Source organism: Carettochelys insculpta, chromosome 1 (genome assembly GCF_033958435.1).
Source record: "Carettochelys insculpta isolate YL-2023 chromosome 1, ASM3395843v1, whole genome shotgun sequence".
NCBI lineage: Eukaryota > Metazoa > Chordata > Testudines > Carettochelyidae > Carettochelys > Carettochelys insculpta.
The window spans coordinates 297,283,463-297,306,059 of record NC_134137.1 but is presented as its reverse complement, the minus strand read 5'-3'; the positions used below and the strand labels follow the sequence as shown (position 1 = coordinate 297,306,059).

The 22,597-nt window shown below is 43.4% G+C and overlaps 1 protein-coding gene across 2 annotated transcripts in view; it reads left to right on the top strand.

Annotated features, from left to right (window-relative positions):
• TMTC3 (transmembrane O-mannosyltransferase targeting cadherins 3) overlaps window positions 1-22,597 on the top strand; it is a 57,414-nt gene that overhangs the window by 28,653 nt on the left and 6,164 nt on the right. For both annotated transcript variants that reach the window (XM_075012145.1, XM_075012155.1), the window contains 5 exons: window positions 2,186-2,334; window positions 10,654-10,774; window positions 12,357-12,468; window positions 18,593-18,696; window positions 21,821-21,990. In XM_075012145.1, the coding sequence (XP_074868246.1) occupies window positions 2,186-2,334; window positions 10,654-10,774; window positions 12,357-12,468; window positions 18,593-18,696; window positions 21,821-21,990 (656 nt within the window). The remainder of the gene's footprint in view (window positions 1-2,185; window positions 2,335-10,653; window positions 10,775-12,356; window positions 12,469-18,592; window positions 18,697-21,820; window positions 21,991-22,597) is intronic.

Genomic DNA, 22,597 nt, shown 5'->3' with positions numbered 1-22,597 from the left:
ACTTCCAAGTGTGACCTGTTCTTAACCAGTGGATATGAGATGTTTTCTACAGGAAAAGTAACAAAACTTTTAAATAAGCCAGCATGGTTAAAATGGCGAACATCATCTTTTACTTCCATACCAGTATAGAACATAGTTTCACTAATTTGAAACAGTTTATACCTATATACCAAATTCGGTTTCAGTAATGTAAAAAAAAAAGCTGAATAGCACTTTATACAAGTAGAATTTTGCCCATGTTTGGTCTTCTCTTCAGCAAAAAAATCATGCATTTCACTCATTTGTGCTGGTAAAACTTAATTATTGATTGTGTCTTCATTGGCCCTCCGTGGTGCTGCATCTATTGTCTATGAAGAAAATTTGGCTTTAAAACTTTTGTGTACTCCTTTATTCTTAACTGATCTTTTTACTTCTAAATTTTCACAACACATAGGCAATGTCTGCACTAGCCAAAAACTTCAAAATGGCCGTGCAAATGGCCATTTTGACGTTTACTAATGAAGCGCTGAAATACATATTCAGCGCCTCACTAGCATGCGGGTGGCCGCGGCACTTCAAAATTGACGCGGCTCCTCCAGACAGGTCTCCTTTTCGAAAAGGACTCCAGCTACTTCGAAGTCCCCTTATTCCTATGAGCAGATAGGAATAAGGGGACTTCGAAGTAGGCGGGGTCCTTTCGAAAAGGAGCCCTGTCTGGAGGAGCCGCGTCAATTTCCAAGTGCTGCGGCTGCCCACATGCTAATGAGGCGCTGAATATGTATTTCAGCGCTTCATTAGTAAACTTCGAATTTGCATGGCCATTTCGAAGTTTGGGGCTAGTGTAGACACAGCCATGGACTGAAAAACAGATTTTGGAGCAAGAAGGAACTGAGGGTCGGGGGAACCAGCAACTACTTTATACCGCTGCATAGTCACACCAGTCCAGAGGGTGCACGGCTAGTCTCCTGTACCACTGAGGGAACAGCTTCCCACCTTCATGTTGCCTGTGACCTGAATTGGTATTTAAGCTAACTTGTGGTGGTGTGGTTTGTTTGTTTGTTTGTTTTTTTAAAAAAGGAAATTGCCTGCTTTCTTATAAGTGATACCTAAAAATATTCTGTTACCACGATGTCCTTGGAGACTTGGTTCATGTTTCTAGTAAGAGAAATGGGACTTGAACTGTGCCATAGTAGACTGGCAAAGAAAAGTGTATCCATAACATTATGTATCTCTTACTAAGCATTACACTCAAGTATTTATCTTGCTTTTTTTCAAAATAAAATGGATATCCCAAAATGCTATATACTTTTTTTATTTTATGCTTTTGAATTTTTTTAACAGATTACAAAAATGAACATGAGAAGTCAGACTTTATATTAGGAAGCATGATTTTAAAGCATGTCTTTTTTTTTTTAAAGTTCACATCTAGGTTATTGCAATAAAACTATACTGATTTTTATCTGTTGGTTGTGACCATAAATATGGCAAAAATTTTTATAGCACAGAAGGGAAATTCAGCTGTTTTCCTCTCTATTAAAATGTGAAATTTAAAAATATGTCTATAGCAGCATAATTTAATTCCTACGTTGAAGCTATATTGGATAATATTGCAGGTGTCTAAGTATTTGAGATTCAGTATCAATATTTGGTCAGGTTTATAAAATAAGTTTACATAACTGTAACATACGGTAGATTCACTTCAGAGAGAAATGCATCCTAAAATCCCCAAGTATAATAGGAAATGTAAGCAAGTTTAGTTAAATTAACTTTTTTCAGTGCTCTCATGAAATCATTTCATGGATTTAGCTGTTTGTGTGCCCCTAACAGCACAATCAATCTAAAGTTAATTTAGGCCTTGCCTGTGTTGGTAGTATTTTAAGTTACTGTAAAGTAGTTTCACCAAAATTAGCAATACAGGGAGTACTAGTGCAGATCTTTTTTTCTCACTTCCTACTTACAGGCAGCCAAATAAATTTATCCGTAAGCTTCATAAGTGACTAAGCAAAAATTGTTTTTTCCCCTTTTTGGACATGAAAAATTACCTCTTGTGTGAAAAAGTAGAAAATACATGAACTTTATTAACTGTTCTTGGTTTTCTATTTTTCCATAATGGATGGTTGTTGGTTTTTTTTTTTATTTGTTTGGGTGGCAGGCACAATTTGTAGCTAGTTTTGATTACTAGTTCATGTTTGCTTTTCTTTTCTAGGCACTCTGTTTAATAGTGTTGCCATTCATTCCTGCGTCAAACCTTTTTTTTCCTGTTGGGTTTGTAGTAGCAGAACGAGTGTTGTACGTCCCTAGCATGGGATTCTGCATTCTGGTAGTACATGGATGGAAAAGACTATCAAACAAAAGGTAGGTCAAATTTAGGCTTTTTAGTGGATGTTGGGAGGGGATGGGGTAGTGTAATTCTGTGACTAAAGATAGTTGACAGGAACCAGGACTAATTATTCATCAGTGTCTGTAAAATGCATGAAGATTGTCTGATAATGTAAGTGCTGTAAAAACACTCTCTGATTATCTGATTATTCGTTACAAAATATAGATAAGTGTCTCCTAGAGAGCTCTAACCAGGTGTGTATCTGTATGTTTTATATATGTTATTTCTATGCAGGTTGCCTCTTGAACGAGAATGACCAGTCAGGATGTATAATGTGGTATTTTTGTGAGGTGAATAGATGTCTTCCAGGGAGCTGGGAGGAGGTCCTCAAACATATTGTTTGGCTATACCAGACGGAGAACAGGAGTGATTTAATTAGGCCACAACTTCATGATTGTCTGGGAGTACCTGGCAGATAAAAGTGTACAATCCAGGTGAATCCATGATCACTTCAGTATCTACGGGAGGGACTTCGATCTGTCCCTCCTTCTTTTCCATCCTGTTCCTCAGCCAATGTGCTACTAGGACCTTACCATCTTTCTGTTCCCTTGAATCAGGGTTTAGGTGTAACTATAATGGAGAGGAGGAGGTGGCTCCATGCTGTACCAGGTATAGAAGCCCAAAGCCCTCCATATTTCCTTTCTTTTAACAAATATATCCTTTAATTCCTTTTCTGAACCAGCTGATCACTGTATACTTTGCCTTTGGTGTACCTGCACTGGACTTCCTCTCTACGGAGTTGAGTTGCAATGTCATAAACTAACACCTTATTCTCTGCTCACCTCAGCTAAGCTTCCTTCTTTCCGCCCCCCATCTACCCCCGCACCCCACCCCACACACACACGTCCCCACCCCTCTGATTCTCCATGAGGAAGGTGAAAAAAATCACATGCAGCCTTGGTCATTTTGGTGGCGAGGGGTAAAATTATTTTCCAGCCCCCTGAAAAACCATCTTGTGGCAGTGTCTTGCTCTTAGTTTTTGCACTGTACCTATGCAAAAGTGAAAGGCTAATATACTGTACCCATTGCATCACAGATGCAAATACTGTGGAGTAGTATTGCAATTCATACCCTGGCCTTAGCAGAAGAGTATTTGGGTTTCTTTGACATTTCCCTGATTTCATTTACTATCTTTTATCCTGAGTGCTTTATTAGCTTTTAATATTTCTGATTCTTACTGCCATGCCACGTCCAAGTCAGACTATTCTGATAAAGGTGTTTTAAAATTGTTCTGGTGTAATGTAATTGTGTTAAAATTTTGTTTTGAAATTGAATTTGGAAATTGAATCAAGTGCTAAAAAAGGAAGGTCGTCCTTGCTTCCCTCTTTTCCTGATACATAAATTGCATGATTGAAGGATTGACTTGTTTTAATTAAGTTTGTATAATTCATTGGTGAAAAGCAAATTGTGGGTTTCTTTCATGTGATAGCTACTTTGACCCTGTTTGCAGGGATAATACGTACCACTCTAGAGCTACGTGTACACGTGAACACTACATCGAAGTACCTTATTTCGATGTAGCGACATCGAAATAGGCTATTTCAATGAATAACGTCTACACGTCCTCCAGGGCTGGCAACGTCGACATTCAACGTCGACGTTGCGCAGCGCCACATTGAAATAGGCGCTGCGAGGGAACGTCTACACGCCAAAGTAGCACACATTGAAATAAGGATGCCAGGAACAGCTGCAGACAGGGTCACAGGGCGGACTAGCACTTCCGGGGCAACAGCTAGCCGCTCCCTTCAAGGGCCCCTCCCACACACACGCAGCCTGCACAGCACGCGGTCTGCAGAGCCATAGGCACGCACACCTCGAGCGACACAGTCATGGACCCCCAGCAGCAGCAGCCAGAGGTCCACACAGCCGCCCCTGCAGGAGCAGTGCTCACCCTGCTCGATGCTCAGCTACCTCCTGCATGGCACCTCCTTGCCACAGAGGAGGAGCTGCCCGCAGGGGAGGAGGACCCAACCCTGCAGCACCCCGTCGCCCCCCCCGCCCCCCCACCGGCCGCACACACCGCCAGCTGTGGAGCTACCCCACCAGCACCGACTGGTGGGAGCGGCTGGTGCTCAGAGAGTGGGACGACGACCGCTGGCTCCAGAACTTTCGGATGAGCCGGCAGACATTTCTGGAGCTATGCCAGTGGCTCACCCCCGCAGTGAGGCACCAGGACACCGCCATGCGGCGTGCCCTCAGCGTCGAGAAATGGGTCAGCATCGCTGTCTGGAAGCTGGCCACTCCAGACAGCTACCGATCCGTGGGGCAGCAGTTTGGCGTCGGCAAGGCCACCGTCGGGGCTGTCCTCATGGAGGTAAGAGGACCCGCGGGGGAGGGGAGGGAGGCCCTGGCAGGGGAGGGCCACACACACCCTGCACACCCCTCATTGGTGCTCTCCTATGTGCTTCCCCTGCAGGTTGTACGCGCCATCAACGCCCTGCTCCTCCACAGGCTCGTGAGGCTTGGGGACCCGGATGCCGCCATCACGGGCTTTGCCACCCTGGGCTTCCCCAGTTTCTTCAGGGCTCTGGATGGGACTCACATCCCCATCTGCGCCCCGGAACACAGTGGAGGACGCTACATAAACCGAAAGGGCTACCACTCAGTGGTCCCCCAGGCCTTGGTGGACAGCCGGGGCCATTTCCTGGACATTTATGTGGGCTGGCCTGGCAGCACCCATGACGCTCGGGTATTCCGGAACTCGGGCCTGTGCCGCTGGCTGGAGGCAGGGACCTACATCCCCCAGCGGGAGATCCCTGTGGGGGACACCACCATGCCCCTCTGCGTCATCGCAGATGCGGCATACCCCCTCCGGCCCTGGCTCATGCACCCGTACACGGGCCATCTGTCTGCCAGCCAGGAGCGCTTCAACCAGCGCCTGAACCACGCGCGCCAGGTGGTGGAGCGCACATTTGGGCACCTCAAAGGGCGCTGGAGGTGTCTCCTCACCCGCCTTGATGCGGGCCCCACCAACATCCCCCAGATTGTGGGTGCATGCAGCGCCCTACACAACCTGGTGGAGAGCAAGGGGGAGGCCTTCTTTCAGGGCTGGGCTGTGGAGGCCGGCAGGGACGACGTGCAACCACCCGCTGCCCCGAGTCGCCAGGTGGACCCCGAAGGGACCCGGGTCCGGGAGGCCCTGCGGGCCCAGTTCAATGAGGCCGCAGGGTGAACGCTGGCAGGCCCCCCACTGCACCCCCCATCCTCCACAACACTCCCTGCCCCTACGCCCACACCACAGAGCACCCAAGAGCACACCCCCCCCCACTTTTCTTGTAAAAATAAAAGCAGACAGTTGTTTGTCAACTCAAACATCTTTATTGGAACTCTTATTATTATTATTATTATTATTATTATTATTATTATTATGAACAAGACAAACTATGTACAGGGGAAATCTAACTGCTAAATATATATACATTATAAAAATCGGGATAACATGAAAGGGGAAGACAAGGAAGGGGAGAACTATTTACATGGGGGGGTAAGGATCAGCATAGTAATGGGTCACAAATACAAACTATTTACAACAAAATAACAACAAACTGGGGGGAATATATACAAAGGGGGAGGGTGGGCCACATCCTGGGCCCCACGCCCCTACAGTCCAGCGCTGGGGGTGGGCGGCCGGGATCCCCGCCTTGGCTGCAGCCCTGGCTGGGGGCCGGGCGGACCGGGAGATATGACTGGCGAGTGTCAGCTGGCCCCAGGTCCCCCTCGGTGGCGGGTGGCGGTGCAGCGGCAGACGGCGAAGCGGGTGGAGCAGGCAGGGCGGGCTCTGTGGCGGCCTGGGGGGCCAGGGAGTCCGCGATGTGGTTGAGGATCCGCATGTAGGCCCCCCATGCCTCCTGGCGCCAGGCCAGCGCCCGCTCCTGCAGATGGAGGCGGCGTCCCTCCACCCGCAGCCACTGCTCGGCGACCTCCAGCTGCCAATGGTGGAGGGCCAGCAGCTGGGGGTCTGTCGCCATCGGCTGGTGGTGCTGCGTCCGCCGTCTTCCCTGCCGTGGGGCAAGTCGGTGCTCCGCTGAGGGGCTGGCCTGGAGTGATGGCCCCGGAGGGCTTTCCGGGACCATTGACACCTCGCCGGCGCTCTCCAGTCCTTCCGATGGCGCAGCTGCGGAACACAGGAGGGGGGAAGAAGAATGCAGACAGCTGTTGGTGTGGGCCCCGAGCCGTGGCCCTTGTCCCCCCACCCCTCTGCTGCGGTTCCCTGTCCCTGGGAGATGCTGCTGTGATGGGGTTCTGGGGTCCCCCTGCACTGCACCCTGTCTGCCGGCAGCAGTGACTCTCACTCAGCAGGTACAACAGGAGGTTTATTAGGCAACAGATGCCCAGTTTCTCACAGAAGCGACAGTACAGTAGTCAGACGGTCCTTCCAACCCGTCCTGGGGAGAAGACCCTGAGGGGTGCCCCTCTGGGGTGTAGCTTTCCCCCTCCTCAGGCTGGCTGCCTTCTAGCTCTCCCTTCCCCTAGCCTCTAACTGCCGCCCCCAATTCAAACCCAGCTCGGCTCCTCCCTCCTCTTTGTTCAGGGCAGAGGTGTAACCTGCCAGCTGTAGCCCCAGGATCATCCTTAGCCACTGTGAGCTATTCAGCTTGTTTCTCATATCTAGCCTGAGTCTCGCATTTGCACTCCCCCCACTCCATCACATGCTGCTGCTGCTGCTGCTGCTGGGTGTCCCACCCCCTCCCCCTGGGGGACCCTAGAGTTTCCACTCCCCCCAGCCCCAGGGATGGGGCATGGCACTGTTGTGCTGAGGGGGCAGGGGCTGATGCACTCTTCTGAGGGAGATGTCACTGCTGTCCTTGGGGCCATGGTCATCTGGGCATGTGGAGGGCCCTGGCCATATCTATTACCCCCGCCCCTCAACCCCGCGGGTGTGCACCGGGGGGGTACATACCTGATGGTCCACTCGCACGGACGGGGGCACCCGGGGGGCGGATGCCCGGCTGGAGCTCCTGGATGGGAGGATGATGTGGAGGCCGGCGTCACTGGAGGAGGAGTCCCTCTTCTTCTCCTCCTCCGGTGCCCCGGGGGTGGGCCCCGGGGTGCGGAGCTTGCCTCCGTCTCCGGGGCCTGCTGGGGCTCCTCGGCCGAGGTATCAAGAGTGGCCGGAGGGGAGGAGGTGTGCCGGGGGCCCAGGATGGCCTTGAGCTCCCTGTAAAAGGGGCAAGTGACGGGGGTGGCCCCAGATCGGGTGGCTGTATCCCGGGCCCGGGCGTAACCCTGCCGCAGCTCCTTCACTTTACTCCGGACATGATCCGGAGTGCAGGCAGGGTGACGCCGGGCGGCCAGGCCCTCGGCCAGCCGAGCGAACGCATCCACGTTCCGTCTCTTGCACCCCATTACCTGGAGCACCTCCTCCTCACTCCAGAGCCCCAGCAGGTCCTGAAGCTCGGCCTCCGTCCAGGAGGGGCCCCGCTTCCGCTTCCCCACCTGGCTGCTGGGCTGTGAGCCCTGGGTCCCCTTGGGGGGGGTCCCCTGGAGGGGCTGGCGGGCGGCCATCACGGTGGGTGGGGGGGTGTGTGGCTGCGGAAGAGTGTGCAGGCTAACCGTGTGTTACTGCTGCTGCCTGCATGCTCTCTCAGCTTCCTGCACAGGAAGGCAGGGGGCGGGGAGCTTTAAGGGGCCGCTCCACGCGGCCACCATCGAGCTCAGGGGCTGGAGAGAGCATCTCTCAACCCCTCAGCTGATGGCAGCCATGGAGGACCCCGCAATTTCGATGTTGCGGGACGCACAACGACTACACGTTCCCTACTTCGACGTTGAACGTCGAAGTAGGGCGCTATTCCCATCCCCTCATGGGGTTAGCGACTTCAACGTCTCGCCGCCTAACGTCTGTTAACTTCGAAATAGCGCCCAACACGTGTAGCCGTGACAGGTGCTATTTCGAAGTTGGTGCCGCTACTTCGAAGTAGCGTGCACATGTAGACGCGTCTGAAGTCTTTTATCTTGTCCGCTGAGTATGGCTCACTCATGAGCATTTCTTCATGTTTGTCATATTCTCTGTGGTTTCCCTTTCCAAAAGGTGTTAATGTCAATTGTCTTTTTCTTTTAAAGAAAAAAGTTTCTGTGAAACCAAATATTTTCTGTTATAGTGCAAGTTTCAGGTTATACGCTAATGTTGCTGCTAAGTACACTTGGGGCTTGTCTACACTTGCCCCCAACTTTGAAGGGGGCATGTTAATCAGGGCGATGGGAGATTACTATAAAAGTGCTGCGATGAATATGCAGCACTTTGTTAGGCTAATTCTCCCCTGTGGCAACTTCTAAGTACTGGCATGCATGTAGCTGTCGGCACTTTTGAAGTACCTGCACTACTTCAAAGTGCCCGCGGCTACACACATGCCAGCTCTTTGAAGTTTGACACTTTGAAGTGGCTGTGTGGGAGAATAAGCCTAATGAAGTTCTGCGTATTCACCGCAGCACTTGATTAGTAATATCCCATCACCCTGATTGACATGCCCCCTTCAAAGTTGGGGGCAAGTGTAGACCCAGCCATGGTCTTTCTTAGCCAAATGACTAGTCCCATAAGTTTTTTTTAGCAAAGAAACAAAAATATTTAATTTTGTTTTACTTAGCATTTCTTTACACTTTCTAAGGATTAAGCACAAAGAACATAAATTAAGACTCTGTTCTAAGAAGAATATGTTTCAACTTTGCTTGTACTTTATATAAACGGTGAATGCTGTCATGTGCATAATTTACATAATGTACATATAAAACATTTGTTCGCTGTGTATTTAAAAAGGTTGATTACTGGCTTTGTTTTTATGGGATACAGAGGTAACAATAGACTTTGGCAGCTTTTGTGTGCACATACATCACAGAGTTAAAATTGCACAAACTCCCAGTTGCATCTTCACAGCCCTATGGCTACAGTGACATGAGATCAAATGCACCTAGCAGGTTTTAAGTAAAGATGGAGAGGCCATTCTCCTAGGACGGTACAAGAGGTGCACGTGTGCATTCGAACGGAGAGGGCCAGTGACTGGTACGTGTCTTCTAGTCTATTTGTATATCAATCGCTGTAGTTTTTCTCACCCCATTTTCTGCATCAGTCTTCACAGGATCTAATTTTAAATGCAACCGTAATATAAAAAAGCCCTTTGTTTTCATCAAGCCCCCTCAGGAAGCAGCAGTTCCTCTGTCTTATTCCAAAAATACAGCACTTCTGGAACAGTTATTATAGAACACACAATGTAAGAAATAACTGACAACAATGAGCCCCATGTTGTTTACATTGAGAAGGTTGCATAAGATGAGCATTTTAAAGCTTTTTTAGAACCAAACAATATAAATGTGTTCAAAAGAAGATTGCTGTGTCCTTACTAGTTTTTTCCTGTTAGACCAGATTAGAATTTGGGATCCAATTTAATAAGCTAGTATTGTATCTTTTCTATCTAGCTCTGATAAATGAAGGAGCACCCTCAAAACACGCAGCCTGGATTGAAAGTAAACCAGACAAAACTCTAGGAAAATGAGGTTTTGCAGTTTCCAGGACCTGAAGAGATGACTGTTGTAATCTAATCTAGCTTCCTGTATAAAACAGAGTTTAGAACTTCACAATAATTCCTTGATTATGAGGTTGTATTGAAGAACAGACTGATCATCTAATGCTGATTTTTTCCCCATTATTTTCAGTTTTTAAAACTAAAAAAGAGCTAAGGATATGTTAAAACTTCCTTCCATTTAAGAAATTGTTGTTCCTGTAGGCTGTTACGTGATTGAGAATAGACAAGTTGGGACGGGAGACAACCTCTCTGCTAAGATGAAGTCCAAATTATGTTAGAGAATGTGTACATTTAAAATCTCATATAGAATGGTCCTGCATTAGACAAACAATTATGGAGTAGATAGTGTTCTCAATCTCTGCTTTTTAAAATATTTAACTTTTTCATTTGATTTAAGGATCCTATTCATAGTTTCTAAATTTGAATTTTACTTTTGAATTTGTCATTTACAAAGAACCCTCTCACACTTTTTTCAGTTGTAGAAAATTGTGGATTAATGTAATAAATTATTTTGCACATGGGCATTGTGACATTACAGTTGATACAATAAATAAGAGACATTTGAAACAACAGTTTCTTCAGCGTGCAGATTAGTTTCTAGTGGTCTGTTGGAATAAAGTACAAGATTAATTGCAAAATGTTCTATTTTCTTTCTTTAACTCAGCAGCACGTAACATATACTCCTAGAAGAATGTAAAATATCCCCCTTAGCATGTTATTAGAATCATGTAGTAGTCAGTGTTTTACACCCTTATTTTTATTTTTATTTTTATTTAACAGTATGCTAAGAAAGCTGTCCTGGATTTGCCTGTCTGTGGTGCTATTCACTCATGCCTTAAAAACACTGCACAGAAACTGGGATTGGGAATCGGAATACACCTTATTTATGTCAGCTTTAAAGGTACAGTATTATCTTTCAAAGGGGCGTAGGGGGTGTGAATAATGGCTCATTGGATGCAGTAGGAGGAGGACAGCAGATACTAAATGTAGTTTAATCTGCAGTTTTATTTTTAAATGTCTGAGGAGTACCCAGATGATAAAAATGTACAGTTCAGGTAATTTTTTCCGTTGTTTCAGTAGATGTACCTAGGTGAGCTTCCATCAGCCCTCCCCATTAACTATTCTGGTCCCCAGCAAACCTGCTGTTCAGACCTCACCATCCCTCACCTCCAGTGAGGTTTTAAGGTGGTGGCCGGCCTGTGAAGAAGAGGGGCTTGTACCACTGCCATTTCAGTGATTTGGATCCACAAGTCCTCCATTCCCTCCATCCGCAATTTCTGCTCCTTTAAAGACTACCTACTTTAAATCATTTGCTAGTCCTTTTTTTGATAGTCCTACTTTAAATCATTTGCTAGTCCATATGGAGTCCCTACAATGGATAGCCACCCCACGTTTACATACTGAATTTCAATGTCATAGCTTACCTCCTTTCGTGTGTGTCCCAGCTAAGCTCCCCTCAACCTGCTGTGGGAAAGGCGGAAATAAAAAACAGTTTTCCTTGGTCAGTCTGCTGGAAAGGAAAAATGCTTCCCAACCCCCAAAGAAGGTAGCAAGTAGTACAATGCCCACAGTGGATTCTGACTAGCCCCAATATTTCACCCCTTCCTTTGGAGGGAGGGTGGAGACTGTTCTGTCTGGTTCAGGTAACAGAGGGATTTTCCTGCACTGGAGTGGACCTGTATAGTTACCCAGTCTTTTGGTCACCTGGAGTGAGGATGGGTCAGTGATCCAACACTGGCCTGGTCTGCAGTGGCAACAACAGCAGAAAATCATTTCCTGGCTCTCTAGCCCTTAAAAGGGCAAGCACCTTTTCCTGCAAGCCAGATAATGGCTCCCCACTACTTACTGTGCAGTGAGACCTTTTTAGCCCGGTTTCTCAGAGCATGATAGTATTGGAGAATTTCAGTGTTGTATCATGGTACTTTTTATACCCAAAGAATTCTGAAAATGTTTTAAAACTAATGTGTCCATCTTGTATGGGAATAATGTGCAGGAAAAAAATAAGGTATTTGGGCTTTTTCTTGATTTTTGAGTAAGCACATGTTTGAAGGTATTATATAACATGGTTGCTGATTTGGATGAACCCACAAATGTGTTTATTCTGTGAGGACCAAATCTTTGAAACATTTGAGTCCCAAAAATAAAACTTGAGCCCCCAAAATGAACTATCTTTGAATTAAAAGTGAACTACAATTTACTCCTGGATGCCTGTTTCCTCTTAATAATTGTAATACAAATTGGTGCCCTTTTTTGGACTGCTATAAAGATCGAATTTGTAGCAGAGCCTGGTAAAGAAAAGAGATCCTGGGCAGCGAGTTCACTTTAATTACTGTAATGCTAATAATCTATGATTTGACATTATTTTTACACAGTAGTTTAGTGGAATTAATATGACTTTCTAATTTAAATATATTCAGTATAGTTAAAAGCACTATAAATGTTATGTACTTTAAATTTAATATTTGTATGCCTTCCATATTTAGGTAAATAAGAACAATGCCAAATTGTGGAATAATGTGGGTCATGCTTTAGAAAATGAAAAGAACTTTGAAAGTGCTTTGAGATTCTTCATACAGGCCACACAAGTCCAACCAGGTAAAACTTACTGACTAGCAGCTTTTGCTCAGGTGCGTTCAGTGATGTTGATGATTTCTTTGTAGTTTTATACTCTCAGGTAATCTCTTTTTAAATCTGTTTTTAAATGTGCTGTTTCAAGAAAATATCATCATCATTAACAACCATGGGCTCCGTGCCTGTTGTTATCTGATGCCTCTCTCACTATTTCCTTCCATCTTTCCCTGTCCAGTGCAGAGTGGTCTGGAGCTAGTTTACAGGGACTAAGCCAATCTATCATATCATTTACCCATTCTCTGGGGTCTGCCTCTCCTGTTCGAACCATCCATTATGCTGAATACCATCTTGATTTTTTCATTCATCATTCATTCTGCAAGTATGCCCAAATAGCTGTAACTTCCATTGTATAACCTTCTTTACTAGGGTCTCTTTTGGCTGTATCTTCCAACATAGTTCCTCGCTCCTTCTACATCCATCCTATTCTCAGGCTCTTCCTGTAACAACTCCTCTCAAATGCCAATATTCTTCTGTTCTGATCTTTCGCTATCACCCATGCCTCACATTAGTACAATATGCTGCTGAATACACAAGTTTTCAAGATGCTCATTTTCGTTACTAAGTTAATCAGTTTGCTTTCCCAGATCTCATCCATTGCCTTCAAACTTGCTCTTGCTTTCGCTATTCTAGCTGCTATTTTCTTCTTACGCCTAGATCATACATTATGTAGCTCCCCAGATATGTGAACTTTTCTACATTGTCTAGTTCAATCCCATCTACACTGATCTTCCTTCATATTTCTCTATCTCCAAATACCATTGTTTTATCAATGTTCATAACCAGTCCATACCACTTCCCTTGCTCATTTAGCACCTGCACTGTATTCATTAGTTTCTCCTCATCTTCCTCAATGACAGCCATATCATCTACAAACCTCAAGTTAATTCTTGTCCTGTGCACAGATATCCCTTCTGCTTCTTCCTTGATCTTGTCCATCACTCTCTCTAGATATGTGATGATGATAGTTGGTGATATGTGATTTTCTTGTATTATGCCTCTACTCATTCTGAACCAACGTCCCAATTCTCCGCATGTTCTCATCGCTACCTTCTCATTGTCACTGATATCCTTCAACAGTCATCATTCTGCTCTCCACTCCATATGACTCTAGCACTGCTCAAGTCACTCTGATCCATACTGTCAAATGCCTTCTGAGTATCGACGAAACAAGTGTAGATGTTCATATTCTTTCATCGAGCTTTCTCTGCTATCTATCTTAGTGCCAATATTTGCTGTTTGGTACTTCTATCTTTCCTGAACCTCACTGGCCTGTCTGCTAGATGCTCTTTTGTCTGCAATCTTAGTCTCTCCATCAGTATCAGCAGCAGCACCTTGCCTAGGTGACTCGTTAGAGCAATCATTCTGTAGTACTTGCACTCCAGTGCACTTCCTTTCTTGGGTATTGTCACTGGCATGGATCTTGTCCATTCCTTAGGAGTCTTCCCTTCTTTCCATGCAATGTTACATAGTCGGTGCATTTCCTGAATCATACTTTCTCTACCATATTTACTCATCTCTCCTGTGATCTTACTATTTCCAGGGCTCTTGTTGTTCTTTAGTCATTTCACTGCTCTTCCTCCTTCAAAATATCTGTCTTACTCTTTATGCTCAGCAGAGAGATCTCTTTTAGTTCTTCAATCAGTCTCTCTAAGACACTTGTGTCCAACTGTGCTTTGTATAGATCAGTACAATATGTCATCCATTGCTGCACAATCTTCTCCTTGTTCACGAGCACCTCTTCGTTTTTGTCTTTGATCGCCGTAACTGGAGGAGATACCAAAGAGAGATGTGTTGCTCATTGGGGGAGATTAGAATGCGAAGTTCAGAACAGATAATGAAGGTTGGGAGGGAGTCATTGGAAGATTTGGATGCAAAGAAAAAAAACAAATGAGGCAAGAAACTACTAGAGTTTGCTATAGAGCACAAGATTCCAGCAAAAGGACTGTAGGAAGTGGACATGGTGATCGAATGATGGGAAGTCCAAGAACATAATAGCTATGATTTTGATAAGAAGTAGATTGGTAACATCAGTATAGCAGGGCCAAACTTTCCAAAGAGTGGATATAGATTTGTACCACAGTCTAGTGATTATGAAAATCAAGAGGAAGTGTAAGACGCAGTTTAAGATAAGAAGAGCCATGACAAGGCTAGGCGAGGAAGAAATAGGGAATGCATACAGAACAACGCCCAAAGAGAAGATTAGAAATGCAGCCACAGAGAAAGACCTAGATAAGAGAGAAGGGGTAGCCACGGCAATAGAAGAGGAAATTGAGCAGATTGTTCCAGAAGAAAAGATCAATAAGAAGTGAATTATGCAGGAGACACTGAAGTTGTTCCAAGAGGAGAGAGCACTGAAAATCAGAAGGGATGTTTCCAAGAGGGCAAACAGCAGTACAGGGTGAAATGCAGTGATGAATGAATGTAATGAAAGCGGCCAAAAAGAATAAGGTGAAATGGTTAGAGGAGTAGTGTGAAGATACAGAGAGAGATTACGGCAAATGTAAGAAGAGGGAGGTGTATGAGATGATCAAGAAAATATTTCTGCATTAATTTAGTTATGGAAAAAAAACAACTTTAAATAATGTAATATGACTCAGTAGGGCAAGCAATGTCTTTGACTGGTGAGATTATTCTCACTAAGACATCTTATTGCAGACTTTACTCAGGAAAGTTTTTTGTGGATGTACAGCAATGCAGGGTTTTCAGCTCTTAAAAGGAACACAGTTTAAGTTGTAACAAAGGTCAATGAAGATTAAATACATGTACGTTAGGTACATATTAATACTAAATACATATTCCTTGTAGTTTTTTGTTGGTACTGTATTGATTGATGCAAAGGATGAAGGTGATATTAGGAGCCTTTTTGAACCTATCTGAAAGGAATAAAATAAACTTTAATTTTTACCATGCATATTATACCACGTGACAGAAAAATTGGTTTGTTTTTTGACATTCTATACAATATGCATTACATGTTTTATTATGTAAGATACGTGTTTTTAGAGTGCATTATAATAGCATGGCTAGGTGTTTTGTTTGAAATCAAAAGTCAGTAGAAGGTCTGGATTTTTTTCAATGCTGTTATAGCTGTGAAAGGAGCATTAGCTGTTTAAAAACAAAGGAAAGAATGAAAAGGGATTGTCACCTAATTTTAGATTCTTTGCACTTAAGTTGCCATGGTGAGAAAAAAGTTACTAATAAAAACCTTTATGATCATTGAGTTTCTGTATGACAAATGTGGACCTGAGAGCCCCACACTCTATTTCAATGGTTTGTGGTTTTGTAGTCTCAAAATTACTTCAAACCCTAAGTAATAATATTGTTTTCCAAAAGCTTTTGAAAAAATTGTTTTGCTTTGATGTTTCATCTTGTCATTACTCAGTTACGAATTAACCTTTTAAATGCTGCACATATTAAACTGTGGGGTCACAACACTTCCTTTTTCAGTAAAGATATCAGAGATTGATATGGTCAAATAAATGTGTCAAAATAGCCCAGAGAAAGGAAAACATGAATTTTTGAAGAGAATGGGAAGTTATTCCTGGCTTCTTGAAAGGGAAATTATGGAACTGTGAAAAATGGGTTTGTATTTTACTAAGGGCAGCATTCAGATCCTTTTGCTGCTCTTATCAGAATCAGGCTTTTAGTTCTGTACATTGTGTACAGTTTGTTTAATTATTTCCTCTGCCTTATTCTGTAAAATAGACCTAAAAAGGCCAGGTGGGTTCTCTTTTGGGACATCAAAATCTTTTGACCCCAAAGGGCATTTTGTTTGACTTGACACAGTAAAGAGACTCTGGAAGAATTCCACAGAGATTTTCGCCTGCATCCTACCATGAATCTCAGCCTTGACTATTCCACATGAGAAATACATTTCCTGGATATCACAGTACAAATCACTGATGGCCACGTTGACACCACTCTCTACTGGAAACCCACTGACTGCTACACTTACCTACATGCCTCCAGCTTCCATCTAGCACACACCGCACAATCCATCGTTTATAGTCAAGCCCTTAGATACAATCCCATCTGCTCTGATCCTATTGACAGAGACTGAAAACTACAAGACCTCTACCAAGCATTCATAAAACTTAATTACTCACCAGGAGAAGAGAAAAAACAAATTGACAAGGCCAGATGAACACCCAGAAACAGCTACTTCAAGATAGGCCACAGATGATCAATAACAGAACACCACTTGTCATCACCTATAGCCCCCAATTAAGAATCCTGTAATGCATCATTAAAAACCTACAACCTATTCTGGATCAGGATGCTATACTCTAGAAGGCCCGAGGTGACAGGCCTCTTCTTTCCTACAGACAGCCTCCTAACCTAAGCAAGATTCTCACCAGCAATCACAGGCTACACCACAGTAATAGTAATCCTGGAATGTTTCCCTGCCACAAACCCCGCTGCCAACTTTGTCCACATATTTATTTCTGAGTATACCATCACTGGACCTAACCATGTTAGTTACAAGATCAAAGGCACATTTTTGTGCACTACCAGCAACATTATATATGCCATTATGTGCCAACAATGCCCTGCCGCTATGTACATTGGACAGACTGGGCAAAACCTTCACCAAAGAATAAATGGACACAGAGCATACATCAGGAATCTCAATTCACATAAGCCGGTCAGTGAACACTTCAGTGGAGTGGGCCATTCTGTTAAATACCTGAGAATTTATGTCCTGGAGCCAAAAAAAGAATTTAAAAACAGATAAGAGGGAAAAGTTTGTGAGTTGAAATTCATATTCATATTCGACACATTAACATGTGGTATGAACAGAGGCATCAATTACCTCACTTATGACAAGGACTGCTTCCCTTACTTGGATGATCATAATTATCTCATCCCTGTATAACATTCCCACCGCACCCCTCGCTCGCCCTCATCCCCCTCTGTCAATCTTTATTGCAATTTTTTTTTTTTTTTTTTGGTCCTCTGTACTTATAAATGTCAGTCTGTATTGGGTATAAGATTGATATGTTGAAGTGGGTCTGTCCCACAAAAGCTTATCGCTGAATAAATCATTGTGTTAGTCTATAAAGTATTTTTTTTAAGATTAGTGTGTAAAGGTCCACCTGTGTGAAAGCACTTTGTAGAAATGCTTACAGTTTTTGTTTTTATTAAGTCTTTCACATTAGTCTCATAAAATATTGATCCACGTTAACAAAATTCTTACCCTCATGTCAGTTCTAGTTGAACTGACTGGCTGGGTAGCCACTTAGAAACCATTCATCTTTCATTCTTTTGTAATAATGTTATAACATGGAATCTAAATGACTGGGATAATGTAGAAAGTATGCTTAGAACAATCTTTTTCAGTTTCTTAACATAAGCTTCTGAACACTGAATGTTTTAGTCAAGTATCCTTTAACCAAGTATCCAACTTTGAAACCCCTGGAAAGGATCTATTGACTGGTTACAAATAATTGTGACTGTTCTGCTTATAACATTTCCCTGTACTACTTTTGCTTTTGTCTACCAGTGTCTTTAAAAAAGAGAAAAATGTTTGTCTCTTGCTTACTCTTAACCTGAAATTATAATTTGTATATAATTTCCATGCAATCTAATTTGCCCCTGTGCAGACAGCCTACACACAACTTGTGCACCATTTTGGTTCAGACTCAGTTATTGTGTAGATTTTTCTTGTACGGTCAGAAACCAGAATTATGATTTCAAGTGAAAAGTGTCCGACATTAGAACATCACCTTCGGGGGCTTTCAAAGGAAAAGTTTTTTGTTTTGTTTTTTTTAAAAAAAAAAAGAAAGAAAAGAAAAAACATGAAGAATGGCCAAAATCCCAATTGAATTAATCTATAAGGTGCCACAAGACTTCTTGTTGTTCTCGAAACATTTTGTTAGTTTTCTAGCAGGCATCAGTGGCTCCTGAATACTCCTTTGGCTTACATTTAAAGTGGATAACAAGCAGTTATTTGTGAAGCTACAGACTCACACAGCTACCCTACTGAGACTATTTAAAAGGAGGCATTAATATTCAATATTCATGAATCATAGATTTTTAATACAGTTGTTAATGAGACACAAATGGAATCTCGATTTTTATTCTCAAGATGATATTGGGGCCCACATGAATGTAGGAAGAACTTATAAAAATTTGAACAAAACCAAAGAAGCAGAAGAATCATACATGATTGCTAAATCACTAATGCCACAGGTAAGTAGTAAATTTTTTTAATTACCATTCTTTGGTATTTTTCTAGGTATGCCTACACTTACATGTAGAGTGCAGACACTGAGCTAGTATGGGTAGGGCCCAACCAAATTCACAGTCCATTTTGGTCAGTTTCATAGCCAGAGGTATTTAAACTGTTCAACATCATGATTTCAGATGTTTATATTCAAAATTTCATAGTGGTGTAACCATTGGGATTCCCAGCCAAAATGAGACGGTAGGGGGGTGTTTAAAGTTATTGAAAGGGGGTTTCCAAGATTCCCACCCTCAGTTTTGTGCTGCCTACGTGGCAGCCTCCAAGCTTCCTGCAGTTAGAGGTAGTTAGGATCTCCCAGATGCTGCTAGAAGTTTCCTTGTTGCAAGGCGAATTCAAAAAGCCCCAATCTTGGTTCACAGGGCTATTGGGGTTGGGGGGCTGGAGCCTGGAGCCTGTCTCCTGAACTGCTGTAGCAGAGAAGTGAGGATGTATCACCCTCATTTCTGTGCTACCTTTGGAAGTGGGTCTGATCTTCCCTCAAGGGCAGCCATACAGGGGAATGACACCTCCAATTCCACCCTACAGTGTTCATATCAGGAGGTTGGAGTGCTGGACTCTCAGCAATGTGAGAGATTAGATTTTACAGGGAAGGGCTGATTTGACAGTCCATGACATGTTTTGTAAGGTCAATTAAATTGGTAGGGCCCAAAGCATGAATATAAATACCAATGTAGACAATGTGTGGTCTAGGCAAGTAAAGTGTATTAGAATGCTCCATCTATGGACTATAAGATGGATAAAAAGTTGGCTTGATGGTCGGGCCCAACAGGTGATGAAGGTTGGTTTCAAGCGGAGTGCCACAAGGCTTGGTTCTGGAGTTGGTGGTGTTCAACATCTTTATTAATGACCTGGATGAGGAACTGGATCGCACCCTCAAGTTTTGCAGATAACACAAAACTGGGGGCAGAGGTAGATATGTTGGAGGGTAGAGAGAGAATGCACAGTGACCTGGATAAATTGGAGGACTGGGCCAAAAGAAATCTGATGTGGTTCAACAAGGAGAAGTGTAGAGTGCTGCACCTGGGGCGGAAGAATCCCAAGCATTGTTATAGGCTGGGGACCAACTGGCTCAGCAGCAGTATGATGGAAAGGGACCTAGGGGTTATGGTGGATGAAAGGACAGATATGAGTAAACAGTGTGCCCTTGTAGCCAAGAAGGCTAATGGCATATTACGGTGCGTTAGGAGGAGCGTTTCGAGCAGATCTAGAGTAGTTGTTCCCCTCTGTTCAGCACTGGTGAGTCCACATCTGGAATATTGTGTCCAGTTTGGGACCCCCAGTATAAAAAAGGATGTTGATGTGCTGGAGCAGGTCCAGCAGAGGGCAACAAAAATTAAGGGGCTGGAGCACAATACCTGTGAGGATAGGTTGAGAGATTTGGGCTTGTTTAGTTTACAGAAGAGAAGACTTAGGGGTGATTTAATAGCAGCCTTCAGCTTCCTGAAGGGGAGCTCTAAAGAGGAGGGTGAGAAACTGTTCTGAGTGGTGTCAGATAACAGAACAAGGAGTAATAGTCTGAAGTTGAAGAGGGAGAGGTATAGGTTAGATACTAGGAAAAACTACTTCACCAGGAGGGTGGTGAAGCATTGGAATGCGTTGCCTAGAGAGCTGGTGGGTTCTCCATCCCTCAAGGTTTTTAAGTCCCGGCTGGACAAGGTCCTGGCTGGGATGACTTAGTGGGGGTTGATCCTGCTTGAAGCAGGGCCTGGACTAGATGACCTCCTGAGGTCCCTTCCAGCCCCATGATTCTATGATCTACGTGCCTGAATCCTAGGACGTATGCCCTGCACAGTTCTCTGCCCATCCCAGTAGTGTCTCCACCTTCTGCACTGCTGTTTCCACCACAGTGAAAGACTTTAGCAGCAAGGGGGAGACCTTTCCCTGCAGCCTTTCACTGCCCTGCTTAACTGAACATCATAGTAAGACTGGGCACAGTCTGCCTTTCTCTGTTGTATGTATCTGCAAATATAGAAAAGATCTCATTCAGGTGTGTTGTAGATTAAAGATTAACCATGATGCAGCAGGTGCTTCTATTTCCTTACTTAAAATTACAAATAGTTTTAGGAAGTTTTTAGTATCTGCCTCAAATGGGGTCCAGTCTAAAGTATATTAGTTTGTCAGATATCTGTTTGTTTGATTTCTTTTGGCCCAGCTCCCAAGACGCAACCACCAGGAGGTACTGTTCCCCATTCCCTAGCCCGTGCACTGTTTGGGTTTCCATAACTGCAAGAGAATGTTTAATTAAAAATTATTGATTGTGTTTTTAAAATCCCATCCATTTCTATTACTATTAGATTTTAGAACAGTCTACTTACTTGACTTTGACCTCAACAATGTTACCTGATTTTATACTCAATGAATACTACTTAGTTTTACTTACATTAGCAAGCTTAGTTCTCGAGTTTTAATAACATCCAAGTACCAATCTAAAGTATAAGATTAAATTATTGCGTAGTGCAATAAAATGAGGATTTTTGAGGCTTTGATGCCGTTTAAATGTCAGGGATGTCCTGATATCCACATCAGATAATGACCTTTCATGAGAGTGTTGATGGTACCAATACAGGCAAAAGAAAAGTAAAAATGAAATGTCTGACAAAATAATAGGTGTTTTTAAAACAGAAAAATACCTGTATTCTTAGTGAGTAGATTTTAAGGGTTCTTCTTGGTGCTGAATGTTGGTGGTATTTGCCCTTATTCCAGTTACGCTGTTTAAGCTGTACTATCAAGTTAAGAGATATTTCAGGTATAGTTTAATATTTTTTGCTCTTGTGATTTTTAACCTTCTGTTTTTAAAATAAGGTTCTTGGCATATCAAGTTGCACTTCCCTGGGGTGTGTTTTTGTTTTGTTTTTGTTTTTTATTTGATTTTGTTCGTTTTGAATGGAGGGGATTTGTGATGTTTTAGAATGTTATTTTCAGTGGTAACCTGTCGTCTTAAACTCCAGGTTGTTGTTTTAAATATTCATACACACGCCACCTTGCTGGCAAAGGAAGTACAGACACATGAAGCTGCTTTCCAAATACATCTATTCTTTCTGATTTTTTTATTATCTCCCTCTGCCCCAGATTATTCCAGGTAAAAAATATGCAGCACGAGTGGCTCCCAACCATCTAAATGTTTACATAAATCTTGCAAACTTGATTCGGGCAAACGAATCTCGCCTTGAAGAAGCCGATCAGTTATATCGACAAGCAATTAGTATGAGGCCAGACTTCAAACAGGCTTACATTAGCAGGTATTTTTGTTAATTTAGTCTGCAAAACATTAAAATTTTGTTTACTGTTACAGAATACCAATAAACAACTTCATTTATTTACGCTGCATTGTGAATTACTTGTGAGCTGTTTGTTTAAGCATATGGAAGATAAGTCTGCCAGCTTCCATTTGAAAGCAAGATACAGTTTTGTTGCTTTAGTTAAATATCATTGTTCAATCCCTGCATGAATTCTAGGTACTGGGAATTCATCTCCAACCTTGTTCGGTGTTGGAATTTCATATGTCAGTATAAACAATCCTGCTTTAAATTATGCTTATTCATAACTTTCTTTTCATATATGCTTTGTTGGGGTCCCAAACTGCTGCCTGTTAAAATGGGGAGTACAGTAAGCTCTGCCCTACATTCCTGCATCTGCAGTGTTGCCTTTTTAAAGCCATCTGACCTGGTCTTCCTTTTATACAATATTCTATTACCTGACTACTGAAAGTAGTCTTATCTCCCCCAACACAGCCCTCAGATTTAGGGACACAAAGCATTAATAAATCACTTTTTTTTTTTTTTAATAAAATAGGTTCATGTTTTCTTGACACATTGATGAAAGTTAAGCTGAAGTTTGTTTCCTCAA